Below are 25,302 nucleotides of genomic sequence, written 5' to 3'. Positions count from 1 at the left end.
GCCTATCACTGAACACACAGCCAGGAACCAATCCTAATACACACTGATCAAATCCACCATATAACAACACCTCCCGCGTATGAGAAACCAGGACTAGGCTGCGTTGTGGACGTGCCCCGTCAGAGCTTAAGTGCATCCCGTCATACTATGAGCCGTTCCTCTGAACGTGGTACGAAGAGGAAACGTGAGGGTGGTGGTGAGAAACATCGTGATGAAAGTCAAGTGTCTCTTACCTCCAAGGACAGTGTTCACGGCGCAAATGATAAAGGTAAATATAAGAATGGAATCTCTAAAAGTTAAAGACTTCCTTCCACATCACCCCTCCAAATGTTCTACAATGAATAGTCGCTGAGCTGAAAGGAGCTGAAATATTACCTTTCCTTATCTCATCGATTATATCCATTTACAAGTTTCACTCAATTGATATGATAATGATATAGGATATTTATATAGCGCACATATCCACGCACAAGACGCTGGTATTTTCTCCTTGATCACTGGATCTCAATCTCAACAGCACATCGTATTTCAATCTCAACTCCCTGGGGAGTATTCAACTCTTGCTGCCACTTGCCACACCGAGTTTATTGAGGCTCTCTCATCCTAACGAGGTACCCATTCGCAACAGGGTGGACTGGGACATATAGTTACCGTACATTGTCCAAGTTTACTGCACCTTGCTGTACCCGCAACTAGGTGTTTGCACGTATTCATGTGGCCACCATCTGGTCATCTACCAGCGGATTCGTGGGTTCTTTTAAGTGCACAGGTTTGTATACTGTACACTAGGGGCTGTGACAACACTGAGTCAATGTTGACTCCAAGGTTTTTACAGCCGGTCACAGATCCCGACATCTCAACCTCGCTGGATCACTGGCCTGGCGCTTTAGCCAGCTCGCCCACTGCGCCCACAGCCCCTTAAGTTTAATATTGCACATTTCTAAGGGAGTGGAGGGGGATGATACGGACACAAGTCTTAGTTCCAAAAAGTTAACCTTCCAGTAAGAGTGGATAGTTTGTGAATTGTACACATATGCGTATTATTTTTGCTGACTACTATTGAAAACATACTATCTGTTCATCGAGAAGCACATGTATGAAGGATAAGGTGATATTTAAGATGACCATTTGAGAAAAGTTCAAATGACCGAGTCCAGCTAAACCTTGGATGTGGATTTTTCAGACTGTTCAAAATGCAAGAGCATTGTAAGTGGTATGGATACCTCACAGCGTGTCCTGACGATGCATGTTGACATCAGAAACATCTGTCCACCAAAGGAAAAAGATTCCGAGGGAATAAAGGCAAGCTCGTCCAAGAAGAAGAAAATGGACAAAGGGCAGGAACATGAACAGAGCGAACTCCAAAAGAAAGAAAAACAGGAAAAGGCTGACAGAAAAAACAAGGAAAAAGAGCGTATTTTTGAACGTATTTGTGCACTGAGAAACACAATTGGCGGCATCTTGATCATATATTTTACACACATGGATGACAGTGACGAGTCTCTTGGACTCATTGATGAACTGGTTGATGATAGGCTCAATGAACTAATTGAGGACGGAGCCTTATTCCATGACAGTTACTCCAGAGATTGGATGAAAGGAGAACCCAACTGCCTCTCGATCACATGCAATTCTTCATCCACAATATCTACAATAAACTACAACACCCACATCAACCTTAATAAAGGCTTTGCTAGACCCACAGTGTTGAACATGCGTTACATCTTGAGTAAAGACAGATCTGGAGGAAAGTATGAGAAGTCACTTCACGGACTACAAGAGGCCAGCAACGTGCAACTAAAATCCTTCAAAGGTGTCCGCAAGGTGGCCAGGACTGACTTGGCATGCCACATCATGAACGAACTTCGTCTGAGGGAATATATTTCATCCTTTGCAAACCAGAAAGGAGGCGGGTATTATTTCCTCGGTGTTGCTGAACAAGATCGAACAACAGCCACCTACAACTCAAGAAAAGTATCCATTGACGGATTTGAATTGAAGAAGGAACTTCATGAGACTCTCAAGTCAGAAATACTTGACGAAGTAGCTTCGAAGGTTTTGTTTCTGACCCCGAAGAGGACCATTGCTGACCGAGATCTGATCACAAAATCTTTGAAGTTAACGTTCCACAAAGTGGCAGGTCATGGCGACACCTATGTCCTTGAAGTATATGTGTCTTCATTCAATGGAGTTGTTTTTTTTGACAGACACGGTCCAGAGTCATACCATCTTAATGAAAACAATACTATCTTACGTGTTAAACCACAGGAATGGTGTCAAAAGGTTTTGGAGCATCCCACTAGAACAATGTAAATATTTTGAGACTCTGAAATCAATTGCCAGATGTTTATTTACCCTAGTGTCTTCTGTGTGGTGTGTGTGGACAACTCATTACTGAACTTTGTGATGCCCATTATTCAATTATAATGGGTATATATTACATTCTTCAATAATATTAGACAATGAGTATCCCGTTGGATAAATTTAGTATCTTGCCACAACCATGCACATGCTTTTGGACCAATGCCCCACAATTAAGTTTTTCACGTTTTGTAAAATGCACATTTTGTACGAGGTTTTCAAACAGCAGCGTTGTTATCGGAACAATGTTAAGTTGGGGCGAATGTCATCTTTTGGGGTTCAAACCTGTACCAACAATTTTGTTTTGTTGTTTGGTTTTATTATATGTATAATTACTTTAAAAGTGATAACTATATTTTCGACGGTAGCCTAAATAACAATTGGTAAAGAAATCTCACGTCGGTTAAAAACGTGTACCAGTATAGCATTACATCTTCGAACTCTCCTGCATACACGCCTGAGATATTTATGAACCAAAAGCCTGTTGATTGCCAAGAGGACAGCGAAGAATAACACAGTCGAAAGAGCAATTTGAAAGGAGAAAAGGTGCAGTAGGATGATCCGGGAATATGAAATAAAGGGTTTGTTATTCAACGTGTTGCTTATTTATAGGTGACGTTACGCATAAACGTGTCTACTCATACATAATATATTGGGTGTATAAATAAACTTCGAATTAGCTATTGTCAAGTGAATGTGTAAACAGCTACCTTTATATTCACAATAAAGGCATCCAACTGGCTGCTGTCATGTGTTCCCTTGTGAAACGAAGGTATAGAATTATATATCCCTCAGTGTGTGGAAACTGACGAAAGAAACACTTAAAAACATTTTGTTTCTGAATGTCCAGGTACATCCTTCCACATGGAAGGCAGCCACACTAAGTTGTGGAAATGTATGGCTTAACCCATTCTTGCATATATTGTTAAGATTGGGCATTGCTGCTTAGAATCCAGACAGCCGGGAGACTATCAAGAAATTGACAAATGAATCATCAAAGTAACTATACCTCGGCACATGTCATGCACCGCCAGGTATATGGGAAGGTTGCGTTATATACAGTTCACTATAAACAATATAATCATAAACAGCGTTCGTACAGCGTTATTTAAGCAGCGTTGTTTACCTAGGCCATATCTTTCTTCAGACGTTTATGGGACATTTGCTACTAAAAATCTGATACAAAGGTATTTTGAGCAGCATAGCTTAATGACCACAAAACACATTGATGCAAATGATGCAAGAGTATTGTCCTCTAGAGACTCAACATGGTGGCAGCAGAATTCCTCTGCAACACACAAACAGCAGACATATTGCTGTTTTGCAAAGTAAAGTCTCTTCAATCTCTGGCAACAATGTCACTCTGACACGTCGTCACACGCTCTCCATGAACCTTCTGATTATCCTTATTGGTATCCTGCGCCAGTCCACCACTAATGCCCGAGATAGTTCTTACAGATTGTGAATGGGAGGATCTCTCAGTTTGATCTTGTGTCCCAAAACGCCCCACACATGTTCCCGGGAATTCAAGTCTGGGATTCGAGCTAGAGTTTGACATCGTGACCCTCACCCCAAAGAAATCACACATCACTCCAGTTCTTAGGAATCTCCACTGGTTTCCAGTAGGAGCAAGGATCCAGTCCAAGATTCTCCGTCTGACATATAAATCTCTTCACAACCAAACTCCTTCATACATATCGGAGCTGTTATCGGCCTTTGTCCCAGCACGTCAACTGAGATCTCAACACCACAACCTACTGACAGTGTCACAAGTCTAGGTTCAAGTCCTTTGGTCAGAGATCTTTTGAACATTATGCTCCCTACATGTGGAACTTTCTCTCCCAAGATCTGAACCTTTCTCCAACGTTTGATTCATTCAAAGTTGGTCTCAAAACCTTTTCCGCTAGATCTACGAATCTTGCTAACTTTGCCATCTCCCATTCCATTGTACTTCCGTGATTGCTGCGCCTTGGGCATGCTGCAAGCGTGGATATGAGCGCATTACAAATGTGCACTAGTATAATTCTCGTTTGTGAATACTGGACTACTGCGGGAAGAGCATGGTTGTAAAATGCGACATCACATATTGGTTCAGGATTTCATTTTGGCTGTCCATTAAGATTCCAATGAATGATTAGCAGACAAATCAATAGCAAAAGATATCCAAAACCCAACAACAACAACAGACACATAGCAAGGACCTATTTTCGTAAGACCAGTGAATACAGCGCCATAATCATTAAAATTCCAATGAATGATTAGCAGACAAATCAATAGCAAAAGATATCCAAAACCCAACAACAACAGACATATAGCAAGGACCTATTTTCGTAAGACCAGTGAATACGGTGCCATAACCTGATGGTCCAGTTCTGCCTTGCCATACACCAATTTAGACTGTCTTGTGTGCCTCTGGGGGTCAATAAGGGCTTCGAGCAGGACGTTTTGTCCTCAGACCAGCAGCATGGGGACTATGGAGACTCTCTTGTGTGGCTGCCTCTGGGTCTGTAACTGAACACTGCTGAGGAAGCATGAGCAGCATGGGGACTATGGAGACTCTCTTGTGTGGCTGCCTCTGGGTCTGTAACTGAACACTGCTGAGGAAGCATGAGCAGCATGGGGACTATGGAGACTCTCTTGTGTGGCTGCCTCTGGGTCTGTAACTGAACACTGCTGAGGAAGCATGAGCAGCATGGGGACTATGGAGACTCTCTTGTGTGGCTGCCTCTGGGTCTGTAACTGAACACTGCTGAGGAAGCATGAGCAGCATGGGGACTATGGAGACTCTCTTGTGTGGCTGCCTCTGGGTCTGTAACTGAACACTGCTGAGGAAGCATGAGCAGCATGGGGACTATGGAGACTCTCTTGTGTGGCTGCCTCTGGGTCTGTAACTGAACACTGCTGAGGAAGCATGAGCAGCATGGGGACTATGGAGACTCTCTTGTGTGGCTGCCTCTGGGTCTGTAACTGAACACTGCTGAGGAAGCATGAGCAGCATGGGGACTATGGAGACTCTCTTGTGTGGCTGCCTCTGGGTCTATAACTGAACACTGCTGAGGAAGCATGAGCAGCATGGGGACTGTGGAGTCTCTCTTGCGTCTGGCCATCCCGACAAGAGCCCTGTCTTCCCTAGCATCCAATTTTCTTTGTCATCCCAAATCCAGTGGCACCATGTCCACAGCATGGTGTTATGAATGCCAGTGATTTGCCATCTTATTCCGTTGGACAATTTCGACCTCATTCTGCCTCATATCAATCCGAATTTGAATATCACCGTCAATATTGCTTCACAGTGAACACCTTTTTATCTCTAATGAGGATGCCCCATGCAAAATGTTTCATGCTAATATTACTAAGTCTAATATTAATAAGAACATTCTTATGTATTCCTCTCATTACACTGAGAGGAACAGTGAACGAGATCACGTCCGAAATCAATGACTTTTTTGCAATTACTATTTGTGTGTGCATGACTTTTGACGAAGTGTATATGTTTACATATCAATACGCGGTACTGCAAAAGAATGACAATGGCAGACAGGTACAAAATATGAAAAATGGCAATATAAAGTAGAAAGCCCCCACCCCATGCTCCCCCTTCCCCTGTTATAACAATAAAGACGTTCTTGTATACAATAACAGTTGTCAGGCTTCCAACATTTGCCCACGTTGGGCACCCACGCCCAAAATGATGATCGAAACAATCTGGTATTGCTATTAATATGAGATGACAGAAACTGAGAGAAGACCCATCAGATAGACGTTTCGCTTGTGGAGCATTATGTAATACTTGTTTGCTTGTTTGTTTGACACTTGTTTGTTCAACATTATTCAAGCGGTATGAGGCGTTTGTAAATGATCGCGTGTGGATCCGGCCGTGACCCAGTTATCACCATCATGCACATCGATCGATGCAGTTGGCATAAGATGCCATGTGTCAACAGAGTCAGCGAGCCTGACCATCCGATCCTGTTGCTCGCCTCTTATGACAAGCATGGGTTACTGAAGACCAATTCTAACCCGGATCTTCACGGGTCATTTTGTAACATGCTGAGTGGGACAACATGAAAATGGTCTGGCTGCAATGGAAAGCAGACCTTTTTTGATCACCAGTCCTGCACCATATCTTTCCTCGACTGACTGTTAACAGAAACAGCATAATACAGCTGAAATAGTATTGATATCAGATGTTGCCAGTGTCGAACCATTCCAGCTGTAGAAGTCGATGTACGTGTGTTTAACACACACCACTTCCACATGGTTATTTCTGCTTGTTGTTTTCTATAACAATACCGATTTATGGATTACAAATAATAGAAATATGGACATCCACAAGCTGTCACACAATATGATTGTAAACAAAATAGCGATAACATTTTACACAAAACATGAATCATACTTCTCATTCCGATACATTACTTGTCAATACTTTTTCAGGTGCGGGACACAGACCGGATAGCCTGTGCTATCTCTGTTAAATGTGCATTATATGTTCGAGAGTAGTATACACAAGAGTGATCCTGACTCGCATAGGTGCATCAGCCTTAGGAACCTCCAAATGGCCAACTCTGCTACCCCTGCCACTAAAATATGTAGAGTTTTGCGCAAATTGACTTCCGGAGAACAAAGTGTGCCCCTACTGTAGTATAGACCCCAAGCAACAAACGTCAACTTCCAACATGGCCGAAGTCTTCGAGAACCTGCTAGAGACGTATGTTGGCAGACGTCTTGTCTTGACCGTAGTTGGGCAACGGTGTGTGCCAAATACTGTTCCACCATCCCTGTGGTGGATCTGCTTTCCCTGTTAGCAGGTGGAATCTTTCTTCTCACATGAAAAATGATCACCAATTTGTTGAGGAGGAGTTCGTATCAAAGGCACCACAGGAGACATTCATTGTTGTACTTGCTCTCTATGTTCGAGAAGCAGCTGTCGATCATGGGTTCTTGCGGAACCTCGAGCGGGAGGCGGGAGGTGGGAGGCGGGAGGCGGGAGGCGGGAGGCGGGAGGCGGGAGGGAAACAGTTTATACAGCGGTTGTATCTGTCATTGGCTTCCAGACAGCAGTTGGCGGTGAGAACGATCGCCCACTGCGGGTCGCAATTGGTTGGGTAGGTAGACGAAATTGACTATTTTACCCTCTTCTACAAACTCGCGAAAGCACAGTAAATAGAGTTCGAGAAATTGACGAGGGATATTATAGCGCTCGTAGATGATGTGGTCCGATTTGTTTCTCTCCGTCGGAAAGCGGGGTGAGGAAACCTTTCTCTAGCAGGGAATTTGTCTTTCTTTGCGACTCGGGGTCTGTACTTCAATAGGAAGACTCTTCTTTCCCCGGAAGTACGTTTGCAGAAAACCTTTCTTAAAGTCTGTAGGAGCTGCGGTGACCATTTGAAAGTTTCTAAGCCTAATGCGAGGCAGAACCGCTATTGTGTAATCTACTCTGAGCGTGCTAAAACTATAAGATTTCGTATCTTTATGCAGACCCTACAGCGTCAAGTGACCTCCACTGCGTCAGGTACATGTCGGCATCAGCATTTCCTCCGACTGTGATGGAACGCGGAAACGCACTGGCGGAGATTATAGAATCAGTTCCCTCAAAAGGTTTGAAAACACTGTCACTGCTCATGCCGTGTCCTTACAGCCTCTTACATCACACTTGCAACCTTTCTCTGAAAGGAGAGTCCAACCTTCCTTACAGAAAGTGCTTGGACATGCAGATCATTATTTTGAAGTGTTCCTCTTATTTCACCTTACACATCTAATGCTTGTACAATCTTGTACGAAAAGTATGATAGCATGATAGGACGTCACTACAGAAATAACGTAAAGAATAAATGTGAAGATGTAATATTTGATGCAAGTTCTCCAATACATTTCTTTGCTATAAGATTTGAAATAACTGATTTGAATATTGTTCCTACTTTAAGGAATATTCCCATCAATGATGTTAGAAATGGGCAAGTATAGGAACCTCACCTCATGTCTGAGAGATTTCATCTTGAAAGCTGGAACAGCAATTGTAGGCAGATCTATGGCTGCAATATGCAACTTGAAGAACTGTGACGGCCGTCCCCGTACCGTTATTTGTGACGCTCTTTTAATATCGAATTCCATTCCCCCAACACTGCTCACCTTCATAGATAACAAAAAAGGCAGTTTTGGAAGTATCTCAGCTTCTTACGTCAAGCGGATAGATGGCTTTAAGGAAGAAAGACAGTATAACAAATCCGTAGCCAAGGCAATGACGTATGCACGTTACTTCACGGATGAACCATTTGATGTGATCTACGGAGTTATCGGGTCTGAAGATATTAAGACAACAGAAGCATTTTACAGGAGACTGTCAAAACTGAAAGAAGAGACATCAAAATATAGTATTGGTGGTAATCTGTTGATGTCTGAAGAAAGATGTTTGAAAATCCACAAAGCCTTCATCATGATGTCTGCTCTATCTGACCATCGGTCAGTGGTAGCTGTTGATGGGGATACTGACATGGCAGTCCACTATGTTGTGCCCCTGGACATGTACCGTCAGCTGATGCTTCGCGTAAATTCCATTTTGAGCGGCGTAAATGAATCACACAGCGATGAGACGTTGAATTCACTGTTGAATGAACGAATCTCCAAAACAGGAAAACTTCGGGTAGACAGGTTGGAAAGGTAAAACAAAGTTTTGCATTTTGGTATTGAATGCAATGTTAGTAATTCAACGAGATTGTAGAGAAAAGGTTGTATTATATGGACCTCGATATTCTTCATTTCATATAAAATACTTTAAATATATGACAAAACTATTCTAGCACAGATGATATATGATTTTCATGTGCTCCTAATGAAATACCGTAATGATGTACATCATTGCCTAATTGGTTTCAGTGAAACGGGTACGACAGATGATGTGAACACTGACCAGCAGTATGTATTGAAAACACTACGACAAGGTCTCAAAGGTATTTTGCTTTTTTATTTGTCTCCCGTCCGTATTGTGTTAATGAGAATCAGGATTTCTTTTTAAAAGACCATACCTCATTTACACCATATGTTCCTGATAAAACTAGCCATGTATATAATGATTGTTAGTTATGAACCTGTGGATCAGCTGCAAACGCTTAAAGTGAGAAGTCGATATTACGCCTGGTTCGCGTACCAGCTGTCAAATAAGACTCATGAAAATTTACAGGAAAACCTTTTTTTTCACTTTACTTGCAGGTAAATATGCAAAACGCAATAGAGTAATTGTGGCAAACTTCGCGTGAATGCAACAGATGCGGCAAAAAAGGTATCAGATTTTCGTGGATCGTGAGACTCTGTGACAAAGAGTATCACTCTATCTGGAAACCCATGCATGACTGTCCAAAATAGATTGTCATGAGGTCCTTATTATTCTCCTGGTGTCTGCGTTGATGCTAGAACCAGAACCTCAGAAATGTGAAGAGTTTTCCACTGAAATGAAATATTTTGGAATAACCAATGTCGGATCAATCACGATTCAATTCACAACTGGCAGTCTAGATTTCGAGTTGCGTTACAACGTCCATGTCCGTCAAATACGTTATTCAAAGTTCCAAAGTATATTTCCTTCTCGCAAGATGGTAACGTCGCTGTCGGGGATGTCAGTAACACCAGTAACCCCAAAGTTCCCTATGGCTGGCGAGTCTATATTTCAACGCAGAGAGGCTCAGTGTCAAAGAGTTGTGACGGTGTATTCAACTGGAGACATCGACTTTGCGAACTATCCGCTGTACAAAGTGACAAACATTGGCAATGATGGTGCTGAGCAAGATCATATATCGTCGGCTACGGATAGTTTTCGTGGTCCACTTGCTGTCGCATCGAAGAACAACAAGATTGCCGTGTTTGAATGTGGTTGATGGTGAAATTAATGGAAAACATTCCTGTAGCTATTTCTAACAAGGAAGCATAAACTAGCCTCCAGTGCTTAATGCGTGTTGTGTGATCCCACCGCGGAGAATCATGTTTCCAGATTGACTGACTTCATTGATTATCTGTCATCATAGCCTGGAGTTGTGTACTAAGCTTTTCAACAGAATATAAATTTTCCTAGAGGTCAATCGTTACCCAGCCGACACACCAGTGCAGTGTTTGCTAGAGAGCGATGAAGAAGTCGATGAAGAAATCCTATGTCCAAGCTGTTGAGCGTCTGTTCGTTCGCGTGTGTTATGTGAATCAAGCATAATTCTGCCAAGAAGATTAACTCAAGCTTTAGGTACATAGGTGGTTAGTTTGTTCACTAAGTATCTGATAAAATATTCGTTTCCTCTGTTCTACCCGTCTGATCTATACGACAAAGGGACAGCTATATGGGTAATCGTGCATAAACCCCAAGAATCCTTTCATGTCGAACACTATCGTTCCAACACTTGGAATCTTGATTGGACAATGTTTCGTGAACTATCGTACATGGTCAACAATCGGCCAATCGTCATACTTAATGTTGGAGAAACACGTCCCACCACAATCATCACAAACACCTGCAAAGGTAGTAACTGTCGATCGTGTTCAGGTAGTACGATCCTATCTATAGTAAAGGAGGTGAATGTTGGACGTTTCATCCTCGTGTGACCTTTCTGGAAATTAGAGAGATAGATAAGGGCAAACATTTGGGACTTTTGTAAATGAAACGTCTTTGATCGGAATACGTTACTTTAATAGGTTACTTCATCAGGAGTGATGCGAAGTTGCGAAACAGATTCTTGTGTCATTGTTAAGCAGGAATGATATCACATGTCGGAAGTTATCAAATGCAGCAGTAAGCAATGTTCCAGCTCCAAAGGTGTAGATAACAACATTGTTGCTAAATACCCCAACAAGACAAACGCCATCGGGAACGATGACATATAAAGAGCCATGTGGCAGAGCATCCAGTAAATTCTTAGTGCGAGAGGGAGGTGCTGGGTCCTGGACCTTTATTACCAAAGTAACAAGAGAACATATTTGTATTCAGCCACACAGACCGGTAAACAGTACTAGTTACCTTCGACTTAGATGTAAATATATGATTTAAGTGACGCTTTATTGAATTCATGCTACGCAGTATAGTCAGAGCACTTCTGTATACAATTCAGCGTTGATAGCGGTACCTTGTGATCCGTGTCCCCTACACAGACAACAGGCGGTTACCTTGTGATCAGTGTCCCCTACACAGACAACAGGAGGTTACCTTGTGATCAGTGTCCCCTACACAGACAACAGGAGGTTACCTTGTGATCAATGTCCCCTACACAGACAACAGGTGGTAACCTTGTGATCAGTATCCCTATACAGGCAACATGAATGGCAGTATGCTACACTGAGTGTAACCCCTCTGTATTGACATATTAATGTATATGTAGACATATTAATGACCTGAACTTCATGGGAGTTCGGACTTTGATTTTTTTAAGTGACCGAAAACTTTGGTTACAGCAAATATATGTGGTTTTGATGTGTGTTTTAAATTTTTTAATCCAGTAAACCAATGTGATATGTTATTGTTATTGCTGAAAAACATTTGAACTATCCGTGTGTAGGAAACATGTACAAAATATAAACTAGTTGTCAATGCTTTGATTACCAGACTGAGGCCTGCTATGAATTGTTTGTTATCCACATGTTCTGTCAGCAAATGTGAGACGTGAGACAATTCTGAGAGTTGCGGACATTGATTACTAACTTCGAATGACGTTTCATTCATAGTGTGAAGTTATCCAGATATAGGATTGCTCAGCGACAATATCACTTAAGTGTGTTAGAGATAACATAGACCCTTTAAAAAGGTAGGGGAACTTCCATGGATAGGAAGTGCAAGTGTTAACAGCACCGTTTCTGTTTATAACCATCCCAAAATAACAAGCATGTAATGCACGTGCATAACTCTCAGTGTTTTCAGTCGTAAGGTACAAATGAAGTTCCCCTACTGTCTTTGTAGTCTAGGTCTGTTATTCATGAAATGCGATTAATTTTTATCTCAGCAGCTTCGATTCGAACTCTGCTCAGTTATAATATTTTTGTGACCCAAATCATTAACATGATGTCGCATCTTGTATCACATACAAAAATGCTCATTATCTCTGTATATTTTACTTTCTATATTTTTGTACTTGTATGGTGTATCTATTTTACTTATACAACTTTACCTATGTTTATATAGATTCTAGTATATCTATTCAATGTTACCAATAAATATTTTCGGTCTTTATGATGGAGTTTCAACTTTGTCTCCTATAACATTCTTCCCATACCACCAGTAACCCCTTGATCAACCTTCATTCTATGGTATCTGATTAGGGGCTGCTCGACTCGCGTTGTAGCTTTCTCGTCTCGTGTTATCGCCTTCTCCTGTTGTAATATCGCTCCGTCGTCTCATGATGTCGCATTCTCGCCTCCGAATATTAAGACGAGAAAGTTATGACCGAAACCAGCCACCATAATCATTCACCATAAACTGATGTTATTTGTAAGGAGTGTGTGGGTGCGTGGGTATTACAGATATATGGCGGTGGTCTGTAAATAATCGAGTCTGGATCAGACAATCCAGTGATCAACAGCTTGAGCATCGTTCTGCGCAATTGGGAACTGATGTCACGTGTCAAACAAGTCAGCGAGCCTGTCATTTGTAAGGATGCTCCACTGATGTCCTCATTCCACCTCGCATTGAGTTTTTCGAGAAATATCTACTCAACGCACGAGTTGAATTAATGAACAAAAAGTACATGTTACAACCCAGTTTTACGCATCTGTATTACAGTGCTTAAACCGTTTCAGTTAGCAGTAATGTGAAAGGCAACATAAGCTGCTTAATACAATACGATAAGTCCAAAGCTTTGACCAGGGCCTCTGAATGCACAACACAGTGCGATATACTGCAAAGTGTTGCCAACGTCATCCAAGTATACAACAACATGGCGTGCTATTTCATGGTCTTATCAGAGGGCCCCTGTATACAACGTACTTAAAAGTGTTGCCAACCTTTGCTGCAATGACCAAGAGGGTCAGTCATTTCGCGTCATTTTATATTATATAATAAGAATCAATATGCATCAGTCATTTCATGAAATTTCACCTAATAACTTAATCTACAAAAGTGGATCACAATTTCAACATCACTTACTGTAACTGACAGCTTCGCTTTGAAGCAATTACACAGGTTTTCAGCATGCATGAAAACGGTATAAGAATCCATACCGAAACGTCGCTATTGTGAAAATAAAGAAGTTGATCATCCATAAAATTTGTTCCGTCACCTTCAGCTCAGCAACTTCTAAAATGCCTCTAAAACAGTTTATTGGGTAAAAAGCATATATGCAGTTTTGTGATTATCTTTACGGTTTAAATTATAATCTACACACTTTTGTTCACAACAATTTGTTTCCTTCGTTATTCAATTACAAAACGGGACATTGTGATGGAATAAACTGCATAAAAGTTGAACAGATTTTGACTATGCAGCCTAATTGTGAGATCGCTGTTTCAGAACTACATGTATAACAAATATGTGTAGGGACTTCTAATGCAGACAGCAGGATCGACATGTACAATTAGTGTCACTTACTCTCAAACACTTAAATTCCCAACATATCGCAATAGGTATCGCAATAGCGGTACATGAATCTCAGCCCCCTCTGCATAGAGCAACAATATGCATTCGGCGTAGCCAGCGCGTCTTCTGTATACAACATTCATTGCATTGTGCTACAAAAGAAAGCTTGTTATCTCTGTATACAAGCACCTCAACTTACAGCATACGTCGGATTGTACAACATACATTGTACTTCAGCTTATGTTACCGGAAGGTAAGCGAGACTGGTAAGGTTCTTTTATGGGTGCTTCAATTTGTTTTCATTATCAATAATTATTTTAGGTTTCTCCTGGTTACGTGTCCGTAAATTGTTCACGCAAAGCAAAGCACATGGAGTCAACGGAAGCTTCATCCTCATTTATGTTCGGTGTATAGGGCCTCATAAGCTTTGTATGTGTAGACAAATTTTGAGAACAGCCTACAGAACATGAATAGAATTGTAACACGCGTCCAGATGTACAAAATATACAACAGTTAATTTGTTCTCGTTGTTGTGCTTGTGTTGAGAGTGTATAAGATGGATACATATGAGAGATACCTTTACAACTTTGGTTTCAATGTTGACAGTGAGCAACTCAACCGATGATGTCATCCCCGGGGCTTTAAATATATAAAGATGTCAACACACAAACGCATACAAACGTAAATGTTAAGAAAATGAAACACTTTTTTTGTTTAACAAATTTTCAATTTTTTTTCTTAGGAACTGTCCCATCAAAGTTTGTGACTTTGCGTGCGAAAGCAGCGTCGGGACAATAACACTTCATGCATGAATAATACATAATGTACGTGCATTAAAATATGTAATGCATGTGGTTTTATGCTGCCTTTAGAAACATTCTATTGATTTCACGGTAGGGGAGTCAATTAGTGAGCCTCAGACATGGTAATCATGTCGGGAATCGAACCCGGACCTTGACGAACCCTGACGAGCCAACGCTGTAACTACTAGGCTCCTCACTGCCACTGTATTCACACTGAGCTGACTATTAAGCAGTTAGTGACTGTGAATATACCACGTTGTTGAATATACCATAAATTGCTTAATTTCTCGATTGTGGGACAATGTACACTCAGTTGGGGCAGCATTGACATATGGGTACGGGTAAACTACACTAGATCGCTTTATTGCAGTAACTTCACATCGCAACAGATTCGTTCGAACTGTATCATCTAATAAACACAAGATATTTTATGGATGACAGCTTGTGAAAGGTCACGACGTTTCGATGTATGATCTTACTTCTTCATGAGGTGAATGAAACAATTATGAACAGACAGCTATATATGGATATGTTAAGACAACAACAGTGTGACAAAGGAAACCAGAAATTGGTGGATGGACGAGAGTGGAAGCCAGGGACTGTTAATCCAGGCATGATTGGTAAGAAAACAAAATAGAAACCAGCGGGGCGGGATATAATTATATACTTCGAGACGTCGTGACCCTTCACAATAACGAAGCTGTCATCCCTAAAATAACGTGTCTTGTGTATATCACTACTAAATGCCCTTCAGAGACACTGTATCATCTCATGGCAAAGACCGGTATATTAGGCAACAGGGAACGTCCCATCAAAAGTACCATGCCGCCATATGATTCTGTGGTACTTATCTTTCAGTGGTATTTTCTAATGACATAATTTCTCACCAGCCACTCACCAGATTGCGCCACCTGTCGATTGTTTACCTTCATCAGTAGATCATCGCGGCTGTGAGCGAAAAATGTTCAGGTTTTCATCATTTTGCGGACGCACAGTCAACTGCTAATAAATACTAACGCAACTTTATGTCTAGCATGTAATGCCACTTGTGTGATCTTTAGAAACATTTGCTATAAACGTATTCAGCTTCAACGTTTTCCAAACATCGCTCGTATGCTACCTGATGTCATCAATAAAAATATACACGTGACCTTGGGAGGTATCCCTACTCTCTTTTTGTACAGTATGGAAGCCCTATAGGGTCATCTTTTAAGTTGTTTCACGTTCCATTTCGCGTCTTACGTTGATCAACAGTTACTAGACTTATTGTGTGAACTGGAAATTTATGCTGAAGAAATGGGACAATTTTGTTTATACTAAAATCATTGACTGTATTACAATTTAATATCAACTTCGCTATTACCTTACTTTAATACTTCCGTATTTTCTGTTCATAACGTGTGAGATTGTGACATGTGCAGTGCACCCGCAAATTGATCTGTAGGGAATACCACGGAAACATATTATGACGTCACCGGAGTTTGTGATCAATGGCCGCCTGTCGTCCGATACGGACAACGATGAATTTCAGAATGACAAAACTGATTTAACATTAAATGGTACATAGGTATGTCATCTAACTCTAGGTTGTGTTTATATGACTTGACAATGTCAGCGATCGTATTCATAGTTGTAAATTTCTTATTACCATGGAAACCCATGACGCGAGAGTATAACCGTTACAGATGACAACAGGCGGCGAAGACTACGGTTGTCTAAGCACCATCGGGGATAGACTGGGCACACTCGGTGTTATACCATGTTTAAACTCAAGGTTTGACCCAGGTATCTTAGAGCTGTATGCAATGCTTGACCATGATGAGTACTAGTTTTGAGTCAGCATCATATATGACAGGCGACTTGTTTCGCAATGTAAACTGACATGTGACTAACCATTGATATGTTGACATATTTTTATAATTTTACCATATGGTACAATACACTGCAGAAGATTTGAATTGCAAGATGACAATAGCAGAACATGCCACTCTAAGGTCATCACTGATTATAGCGTACGAGTTGGCATGCGAGATTCGACTTGATCCTTACTAACCTGGCATATCTCCATGCATATCGGAAATCAAGCACCAGGAAACTTTGTCCCGGACAACGACAGTACTCTTTGTTGTCGAGACAAAGAAATAGTTCAGTTTGCCTTTGATTTGGAAGCCGATCCGATCCATTAAGTGTTCGTAACATTACGACCTGTCGTAATTCCTTAGTTTATCGTTGGCTTACGAGTGTCAAAGTTGCTTCGAGTGCTTCGTGGATCGGAACCTAGTATCTGAAGGGACAGTTCTCGGGACACATTCATCAGGGCCGACATTCCTTATGATGTTATTCACTGGATTAGCTGGTCCAGACTAGATTATTTACAGACAAGTGAGAGATTTCGGAGCGGGTTATTAAAATAACAACCAAACTATGCTATGGTATTTAAGTGATTGTGATTGTGATTTTTATTGTGATAATTATATACCGCCCCTTGTTTTCATGGAGGACAGCACGCACTGATTCTCTTGGGAAGATTCAATCTATGCCAAATGCGCTCCCTATGTTACTCATGTGTCTTGCAGAGAAACAGAGCAGATACCAGTGGTAGCGGTACCATATTTCTTAAACTGGCATGCACCTTTGGAATGACACTGTATCTGTTGTCTTTTGAGTTGGATCTCGATCCACTAAACGTTTGCTGCGCAAGACCGTGATGAACTACTGAGTTACAGCAGGTCGTTACGTTACGGACCCGTGAATATCCGGGGTAGACTAGGTCTTCAACAACCCACGTTTGCCACAAAAGGCGACTGTGCTTGTCGGAAGAGGCGACTTTCCGGATCGAGTGGTTGGGCTCGCTGACTTGGTTGGTCATCGGTTCCCAACTGCGCAGATCTATGTTCATGGTGTTGATCACTGGATTACCTGGTCCAGACTTGATTAGTTACAGACAGCCACCATATAGTTGGAGTATGCTGAGTGAGGTGTAAAACTAAACTCACGTAACGTTACGAACACTTCGTTGATCGAGACCCTGTGTTGTCACACAAACAAACTGCACTACACAGCACATATTGAATCATTTGTGAGACTTACCTCGATCAGCTAATGTCCATGATTGGTTATCATATTATAAAAAATAGCACAAGCTGAGCCCACCTGTCTGGGCACAAAATAGAGGATTTGTTTTATAGTCAATAAAACTAGTAGCTTGACACGGACAATACTGGTATGAAATGGGAAGATGTTTTAGTTGTGTAACGCCACACTCAGCAATATTCCAGCTATATGTTGGCAGTCTGGGAATAAGCGAATGTGGACCAGACAAACCAGTGATCAACAACATGATCATCGTTCCCGTAACTGGGATATATTAATTTAACATGTGTCAACCCAGTCGATGAGCTTGACCACACCATACCGTCATGTCACGTACATCAAGCATGAGTTGCTGAAGACCAATTATAACCCGGATCTTCACGGGTTGTCATAAGTAGGAATATACATCAATAAGACTGTTTCACGTGTTGCTATCTTGTCATGAACTCGGCAGCCGATGAAATGCCATCGTCAGGTTCTGCTCTGCAGTAGCAACAATCAGCAAGTCTGACCACCCGATAGCGTTACTTGCGACAAGCAAGGGATGCTGAAGACCAATTTTAATCTGGTTGACAGGTCGACAACAGTAGACCCGACACATTGGTTCATGTATCTTTGTCTTACATGTTTTCGAAAATTGGGGGGAAGGTATGTGTGCGTGTGTGTGTCAAGACATGATTTTGAGTTTTCGTGGGTTTTCAAAAATGCTGCATTTACTGTTGGACCTTCAAATTCCCCACTGACGATGACGGTTGACAAAGTTGTAAGCAACGTTTTGGAATGCATGTATTTCTTCAACCCTAATGTCAAGGTTTTATTTGCAGCGCCTATCGTCTAAATCTTAGGGGTGATCTGGCAGGCTTGTGGTTAAGGCGTTCACTCGACACGCTGAAGACCCGGGTTCTAACCTCTACATGGACACAATGAGTTAAGTTTGTGGTGTCCAAGGCCTGATATTGCCGGAGTAATGCTAAATGCGGTGTAAAACTAAACACACTTATTTACTCATATTGAAAATCATGCGATTTCATCATCTAAATAGGAAAGCCAAAACGCAGGAGGTCAAATCGTCACCCACCAACTGATATCAAACGTGTCGTAATTCCGCTTTTGAACACAAAGATACTCTACATCAACTTCGTAAGGTGTGTATTTAAAGAGAAAATACGGTATACAAATTTTGAAGGTTTATTGGCGGCTATTTTGCAGGTTGACATTCAAGATATTTCATGTATTAATACGCATGAAGTTTTTGTGAAAGGCATAATTTAAAAGCGATTGCATTTGGAAAAGGGTTTTAATCAATCAGAGTTAAGCATTCGTCCAAGTTGCGCTTGACTATTAAAAATTATTACCATTAGCTGCAATACAAAGGAGAAAAACCGACAGATACTTGAAAAGTAGCATGTTGCAAGCTTGTGAAAATATAGTTGAACTTCACTTTCTAGGCCCCTTAAATTTAGTTAAAAGTCAATCCCTTTAACCTACACGTGCATATACATTTTCAGCCAGATAAGGTACATAGCCAGTTATAAATACTTTTAGATAAGATTAAATTCACACTGGAGAGGCTGTACGTTATCGTGGCTATTTCAGTTACAACTCTGAAATATTCATATTTCATAAATATATCGATGCAGCATATTATATTAGTTTAGTTAACATACAGTTGATTTACAAAATCGCTTACGTCGTTTATGCCTTGAGGCGAAGGGCGTTTGGGTTGGCCTCATGGTAAAGGTGGTCGATCGTTAAACAGGAGTCTATGGTTCGAACCTCCAGATGGATACATTGATATGCATACAAGTAAACCTTATAGTGATATTCTGTACTATTGCTAAAAGGGTTTAAAAACACATTTGTCCATTTAACAATATTGATAAATCAAAGAGGTGCCAGCTGTTGGGCATCAACTGTGATGTATGCCATATGACGAGAGTTTTACATACACATTAAATGTCCACCTGCAAAAGTGCATTTGTGAGGGTCGATGGTCTTTGTCAAGCAATCACTTTCACCATTAATAACTTCGCAAGCAATATTAGTTTAATGAGAGATTCAACAGCGTTGTTTGTGAAAAGTGAGTGAGCGAGTTTAGTTTTACGCCGAACTCAGCAATATTCCAGCTATTTGGTGGCTGTCTATAATTAATCGAGTCAGGACCAAACAATTCAGTTATTCTACAGCATTATCATCGATCTAAACAAATGGGATGGCATGTGTCAAGCACGCCACCCGATCCCGTTGGTCGGTTCTTACGATAAACATGTGTTATGGAACACCATTCTAACCCCGGCCTTCACGGGACAACAAATACAACTCGATGTGGGTACATCATAGAGGAACTGGATCTGCACAACACACACATCATGGTTATCACACCGGTTAATTCATTTGAATGTTTACTTGATATGTTTCGTGAAAGTTTGTGAGCCTGTATATTTGTTATTGAGTTATTTTCAGTTTTCTTGTCAAATTTAAGATGGAACAATTACACAATCAAAATTTGTATCTTTTCTTTTCCCTTCTATTTCTATAGTATGTATATAACTAAGGATCAGATAAATGCAAATACTCGATCAATTCGTAATTGGAATGGAGAGTTGCGCCTGGAGTAAAACGACAAGGACAAAAACAATATTTTATGCGTTTATTTCATCGTTCATCACTTTCAGCTAGTATTTTTCATATTTGGATTAGGATCTCATTTACCAATAACCGGCCCTTTTCTGAAACATACAAGAAGGTGTACATGGTTAAAGGTTCATGCTGTAAAACTCATTTTACTAATTGATTATGGAAAATCATCGGAACCCGTCTTGGCTCTCACATCTGTGAACTGGCCTTCGGATGTAGCAGTGAGTCCGTTTTGAAAGTATTCCAATACTTTAAAACATGCCAGCTTAATATGAGAGGAAATGTTGAAAAGGTAATGATCTAAGCCGTTTACTAACGACTGTAATATCTCTGGGGACAAGTATTCCTCCAGGTTGCGGAAAGTTGCTAGCGTTTATGACTGGAGCTCTACACAAGTTACACGTTTGGTTCATCAGTCACAGGCAGAGCGGTTATTAACGTACCTAAATTCACACATGAAGTGGTTCCTGTTGCGACAGAGTGCGTCATTCCAATGGAAACTGTGTGATCTATCGAGTTGCACGCAGTTCTCGCCACCATTGCTATTATTCGGTTCCCCAGGGGCCCAGTCTGTGAATGTCACCTTTTTGTCGCCCTCCGTCCACCGAAACTGATTTGAAACCATCATGTCGTTGGCACCGATCCACACGTTGGACGAATGAACTAAAGCCATAAAATAGAGAATGAAACAACGGAGATGGTTCAGAATGATGACACAAGAGAACAATAGTTCAGAAGGATGGGACAAACCAGTTGACACATCAGGGAGAGTTCAGAGTTGAGAAGCAGGTGACTTAACAAACGATGAAACAAATCGACAAAATAAGAATAGTTCACTGTGCCAAACAGATTCTCATAAAAGGGTATTTTAGTACACCCATATGTCCAAGTTTCGTTCCTTAAAAATTGTTTTTCAATTTTTTTCCAGAATATTTTATACAATCGTCTCCAGACCAACATCATTATTGAATGATACAATGACCACAGTTAAAATTGCCACGATCAATTAAGAAATCATGTCATATTTAAATATTAGTATTACATATTTTCCTCAGAGAAACTGATTTATTTTTATTTGTTAAACAGCTGTATCTTACACCATTACTGATATTTATTTCTTAGACATTTTTGTGATGCATGTGAGTGCCTTAACTGACGTTATGTACTCACATAATCCAATATTAGAGCCTTTGCTAATTATTACTGTTACTTATTTGTGGCAATGATACTTGTCACATCGTATTGCTGTTGAAATCCATACATACCTAATTTCAGTTCATACATGTCGTGTGTGCTTATGTATTTTCATGTATTTTGTTATGTCAATATTCACGATGAAATCAAAATTTCTCACGCGGTTATATTTTACCTGTCATGACTCGGGGCTTGAGGCCCACAGCCTTCTATTTGCTGTAGTCATGTAGGTTAAAATCATTTTAGTGTTATAATTCACAAAAGGTGAACACTGTAGGAACGGTCAGGAAGCACTTACCTTGTTTTGTTCGGGCGTAATTCTTAACAAACTCATTTTCATTTGCTGTTTCAAGCGTCACCAAATACGCTGAATGAAGGCCACAAACAGTCTAAAAATGGAAGACATTCATTTGGGTTTGTGTTGAACCTGTATCGCGTCATCCTGCTATAGCGCAGCCAACACGGAGCTGGTCCTTTAAGGCTTAGATGCATCAGAATGGTATATGATAGTCGACATTCATTCTACTCTGCTGACATTTATTTCTTATACATAAATTGATGAAATACCGTCAATGTGACTCTGAACATAAACTCACTATCCCTGGCTTTGCCATTTTATATTATTTATAATTCAGTCAGTGCCATACATGTAGTTTTGATAATCTTCCTGTCCCATCCCTGTCTTCTTGTTGTCTATACGTTTTGCGATTAAACCTCGCTACATCAACCGCTAAAGAGTATATGCATGTTCATATGCTTGGCTGTTAGTATGTGATATTCGTGGCGATGGACACGGACAGGAATTTCAGCAGCATGTAGTAATGGCCAGTGGCTGTAAATGTTTGAACTACTGGATAAATTATTTCGTGTTCTGGCCAGTCCGCAGCAGATCAGGCAACTTTCCGGAATGACGTTGTTTTCTAGAATCAGAGTTATCTCCCTTAGTAGTGTTAATGTGCAGAGGAGGCTTGATCATTAATATAATATATCTCTGGATGGGTCAGTTTCGAGCGGCTGGGGCTTCCTATGTAAATCCGAGTTGGTGCTGCTTGGAAATCTATTTGGAAATATCGACGGTTTGGCAGCTTCCAGCACTATCATCGCGTCAAGGAAAATAACAGGCGTTTTGTGGAGACATTCAGAAATAACAATATTCTGAATAGTCGTGGGTGCACTGAAAGCTGCTGCTGCCATTGTATGCCTAGATTAATGACATTTAGTAACGTAAAACATGTGTGGTCAGTGTATCTTAAGTCTTCATAATGTAAGAGGTAATAGTTAATTCTGAATTGTGGAATCGGATTGGACCCATTACCTTTCTAATACTTGCCCATTTAACCACACAAGTCTACTTACATTGGCTTGTGGCCAGGCCTCACTATCCTCAAACAGAAAATAGCAGCCGCCTTCAAAGGAAACCCATAAATTGGGACAGTCACCTGCAAAGAACAGCTTTATAAAACATTTGGACAAACATCATGGAATCGTACATCTTTAGAAGAACAAAACTGAAAATCAATGGCGCTGTGGTAATGACAACATACCTTTAACGGTGGCGCTTACTACCAAGAGCGACAAGATATACAGCCACGCCATGCCCATGTAATGTTGCGGACGATCAACAGAACGAGACTTCCCACGAGGACGTGTTTGTCCTTTTATGTCACTAATACTTCATATCTCGTAATGTAGATCACGAGCTTAGTTGCCGATTCGAGTATGTTGTCGACATACATGGTTCAAATTACTTGTCCTGGAAGTAACCTTAGCAAAGCGATTATCACACGTTCTCAGATTCCTTCGTGCAGTGACCCTAGTTATTTTGTACGTGTAAATCAGAACTTGAAAAAATATTTTGCATCTTCAGAGACACTTAACTATTACAGCATTTTTTAGAATTTGATAGGTTCAAACTTTAAAACGTCAGACTGCACGGTCCTCTCTTTGGTGTTCGAATTCGAATGGTGCTGCAGTCGGATTGAATAATATTTACCCTGTGCACAAGTATTTTATGCATTCCGTCGTCCTAAGTGGGCGATAAGGATTTTCATAAAATTATGTCACAGTTCCTGGGAACAAAACATCAGGTGATTATGAAGTTGAAAAAAACAGTCACACAGTTCAGAAGTCGTACCGTGTTCGTTTTGAAAACACGTGAGGTTAACAAAAGACTTGAATCATAGCAACAACGAGAGGGTCACAAGCTCTAAAGCTTGGAGGTTTGGATGGATCAAATCCACAAACAGCATATATAGTGGTCCTTGAACATGCACAACAGTTCTCGTAAAGACAGATTTACCTTACAATATTACTAGTGTTTATGTACGAAACAATTACAAGAAGGTTAGATAGTTATTTTCAGGACAAGACATTGTGTACATGCACGGTACAGTGGCAGGTATAACTAATAGTATATGTTGTTGGGTGGTGGGGCAGTTTTGTGTTAGATGACCAGTTATGTTTTAGATGACCAGTTATGGGTTAGGTTAAGGTTCAACAGAAATCCAAACGAACGCCATCTCTATTTAGTATGCTTCATTCAGCCTATTTGGTAACGTTTCAAACAGTAAATGAAAATTTGGTAAAGATTACTCCCGAAAAAACACAAGGGGGTTTATTGACTGACCACAGTACCTACCTTGTTTCCCGTTTGTGAGTTATAGCACTAACAATGATATCAACCAACAGGACTATCACACATGGAAGGATGTGTGCTGCAACGTCTACAGTGATGACACGTAAACATGTCCTATGGGGAAGTTTAATTACATCGTAGATGTATGAATAACATGACACATAATAATACTTAGAAAAGAGAATATGAATCAAAGTTAAGTGTATACGGTTTAGTGCCCCGATTTAATATAACAAGAATCATGGCCAAATATAATTGATGGTAATAATCCACAAAAGCTCTTATACTGGATTATAGTGAGTACAAAATACGAAATAAAAGTTATAGAAATCATTTTCTAGGAACCAAACAACACTGAAAGTGTAAGAAACACGGAATAGATATATATTATGTATTTTGATGAATATATCGTACTGACATTTACCATCACATAATTCTATTATTCATCGTAAAATGAAACGTGGAGCTGTGGGTGTGCTGAGAGACCGGTATGACTTCCCTTTAATAGAATCTCATTGACAGAGTGAACTATGCTTGTTTCGTTAGTTGACGTGTTTCACCGTTCTGTATTGTTTGTTCACATGTTTCATTCACTTCTAATTATCTGAAGATCCTGGGTAGGATAGGCCTTCAGCAACCAATGCTTGCCATAAAAGGCGACTATGCTTGTCGTAAGATGCGACTAACGGAATCGCGTAGTCCGGCTCTGTAGCTTTGTTGACACGTCATTGGTTCCCAACTGCGTAGATTGATGCCCATTCAGTTAGCCACTTGATTGTCTGGTCCAGACTTCATTATTGACAGATCTCCGCCATATGGCTGGAATATTCCTGAGTGCGGCGTAAACCTTAACTCACTCACTTTACTCTCAGTGTCGGAGTTGAGCGGTAGCCGTGTGGTTAATCTTAAAGCGTTCGCTCATAACGCCCCAAACCCGGGTTTGGTGTCGCCCGCACGATATTTCTGTAATATTCTGAACCATTGATCTGAGTCCATTTGGTCCCGCCCATATTTCTACAGGTATGAAAAACGAAACAGTC

The 25,302-nt window shown here is 40.8% G+C and overlaps 1 protein-coding gene and 1 pseudogene across 1 annotated transcript; one reads left to right on the top strand and one right to left on the bottom strand.

The window, feature by feature from the left end:
- Positions 1-16,848, top strand: part of LOC137298712 (uncharacterized) — a 33,951-nt pseudogene extending 17,103 nt beyond the window's left edge.
- Positions 16,849-20,432: 3,584 nt separating this feature from the next.
- LOC137298974 (perlucin-like) lies at positions 20,433-23,281 on the bottom strand. Its single transcript, XM_067831402.1, has 5 exons — positions 23,172-23,281; positions 22,984-23,066; positions 21,926-22,016; positions 20,877-21,096; positions 20,433-20,525 (listed from the first exon to the last, which is right to left on the bottom strand). Exons 1-5 carry the CDS (start codon positions 23,227-23,229, stop codon positions 20,501-20,503), a joined length of 477 nt encoding a protein of 158 aa, XP_067687503.1. The 5' UTR covers positions 23,230-23,281; the 3' UTR covers positions 20,433-20,500.
- Between the last annotated feature and the right edge of the window lie 2,021 nt (positions 23,282-25,302).

This window comes from Haliotis asinina, chromosome 10, assembly GCF_037392515.1.
Source record: "Haliotis asinina isolate JCU_RB_2024 chromosome 10, JCU_Hal_asi_v2, whole genome shotgun sequence".
NCBI lineage: Eukaryota > Metazoa > Mollusca > Gastropoda > Lepetellida > Haliotidae > Haliotis > Haliotis asinina.
Note: the sequence above shows the minus strand (reverse complement) of the source record. Positions and strands in the feature narration are given on the sequence as shown.

Coding starts and splice junctions, on each gene's coding strand:
- LOC137298974 (XM_067831402.1), bottom strand. CDS start 23,229: ATGGGCATGGCGTGGCTGTATATCTTGTCGCTCTTGGTAGTAAGCGCC. Junction 23,067..23,171: donor AGTAAGCGCCACCGTTAAAG/GTATGTTGTCAT, acceptor TGTTCTTTGCAG/GTGACTGTCCCAATTTATGG. Junction 21,097..21,925: donor TTACGCCCGAACAAAACAAG/GTAAGTGCTTCC, acceptor TTATGGCTTTAG/TTCATTCGTCCAACGTGTGG.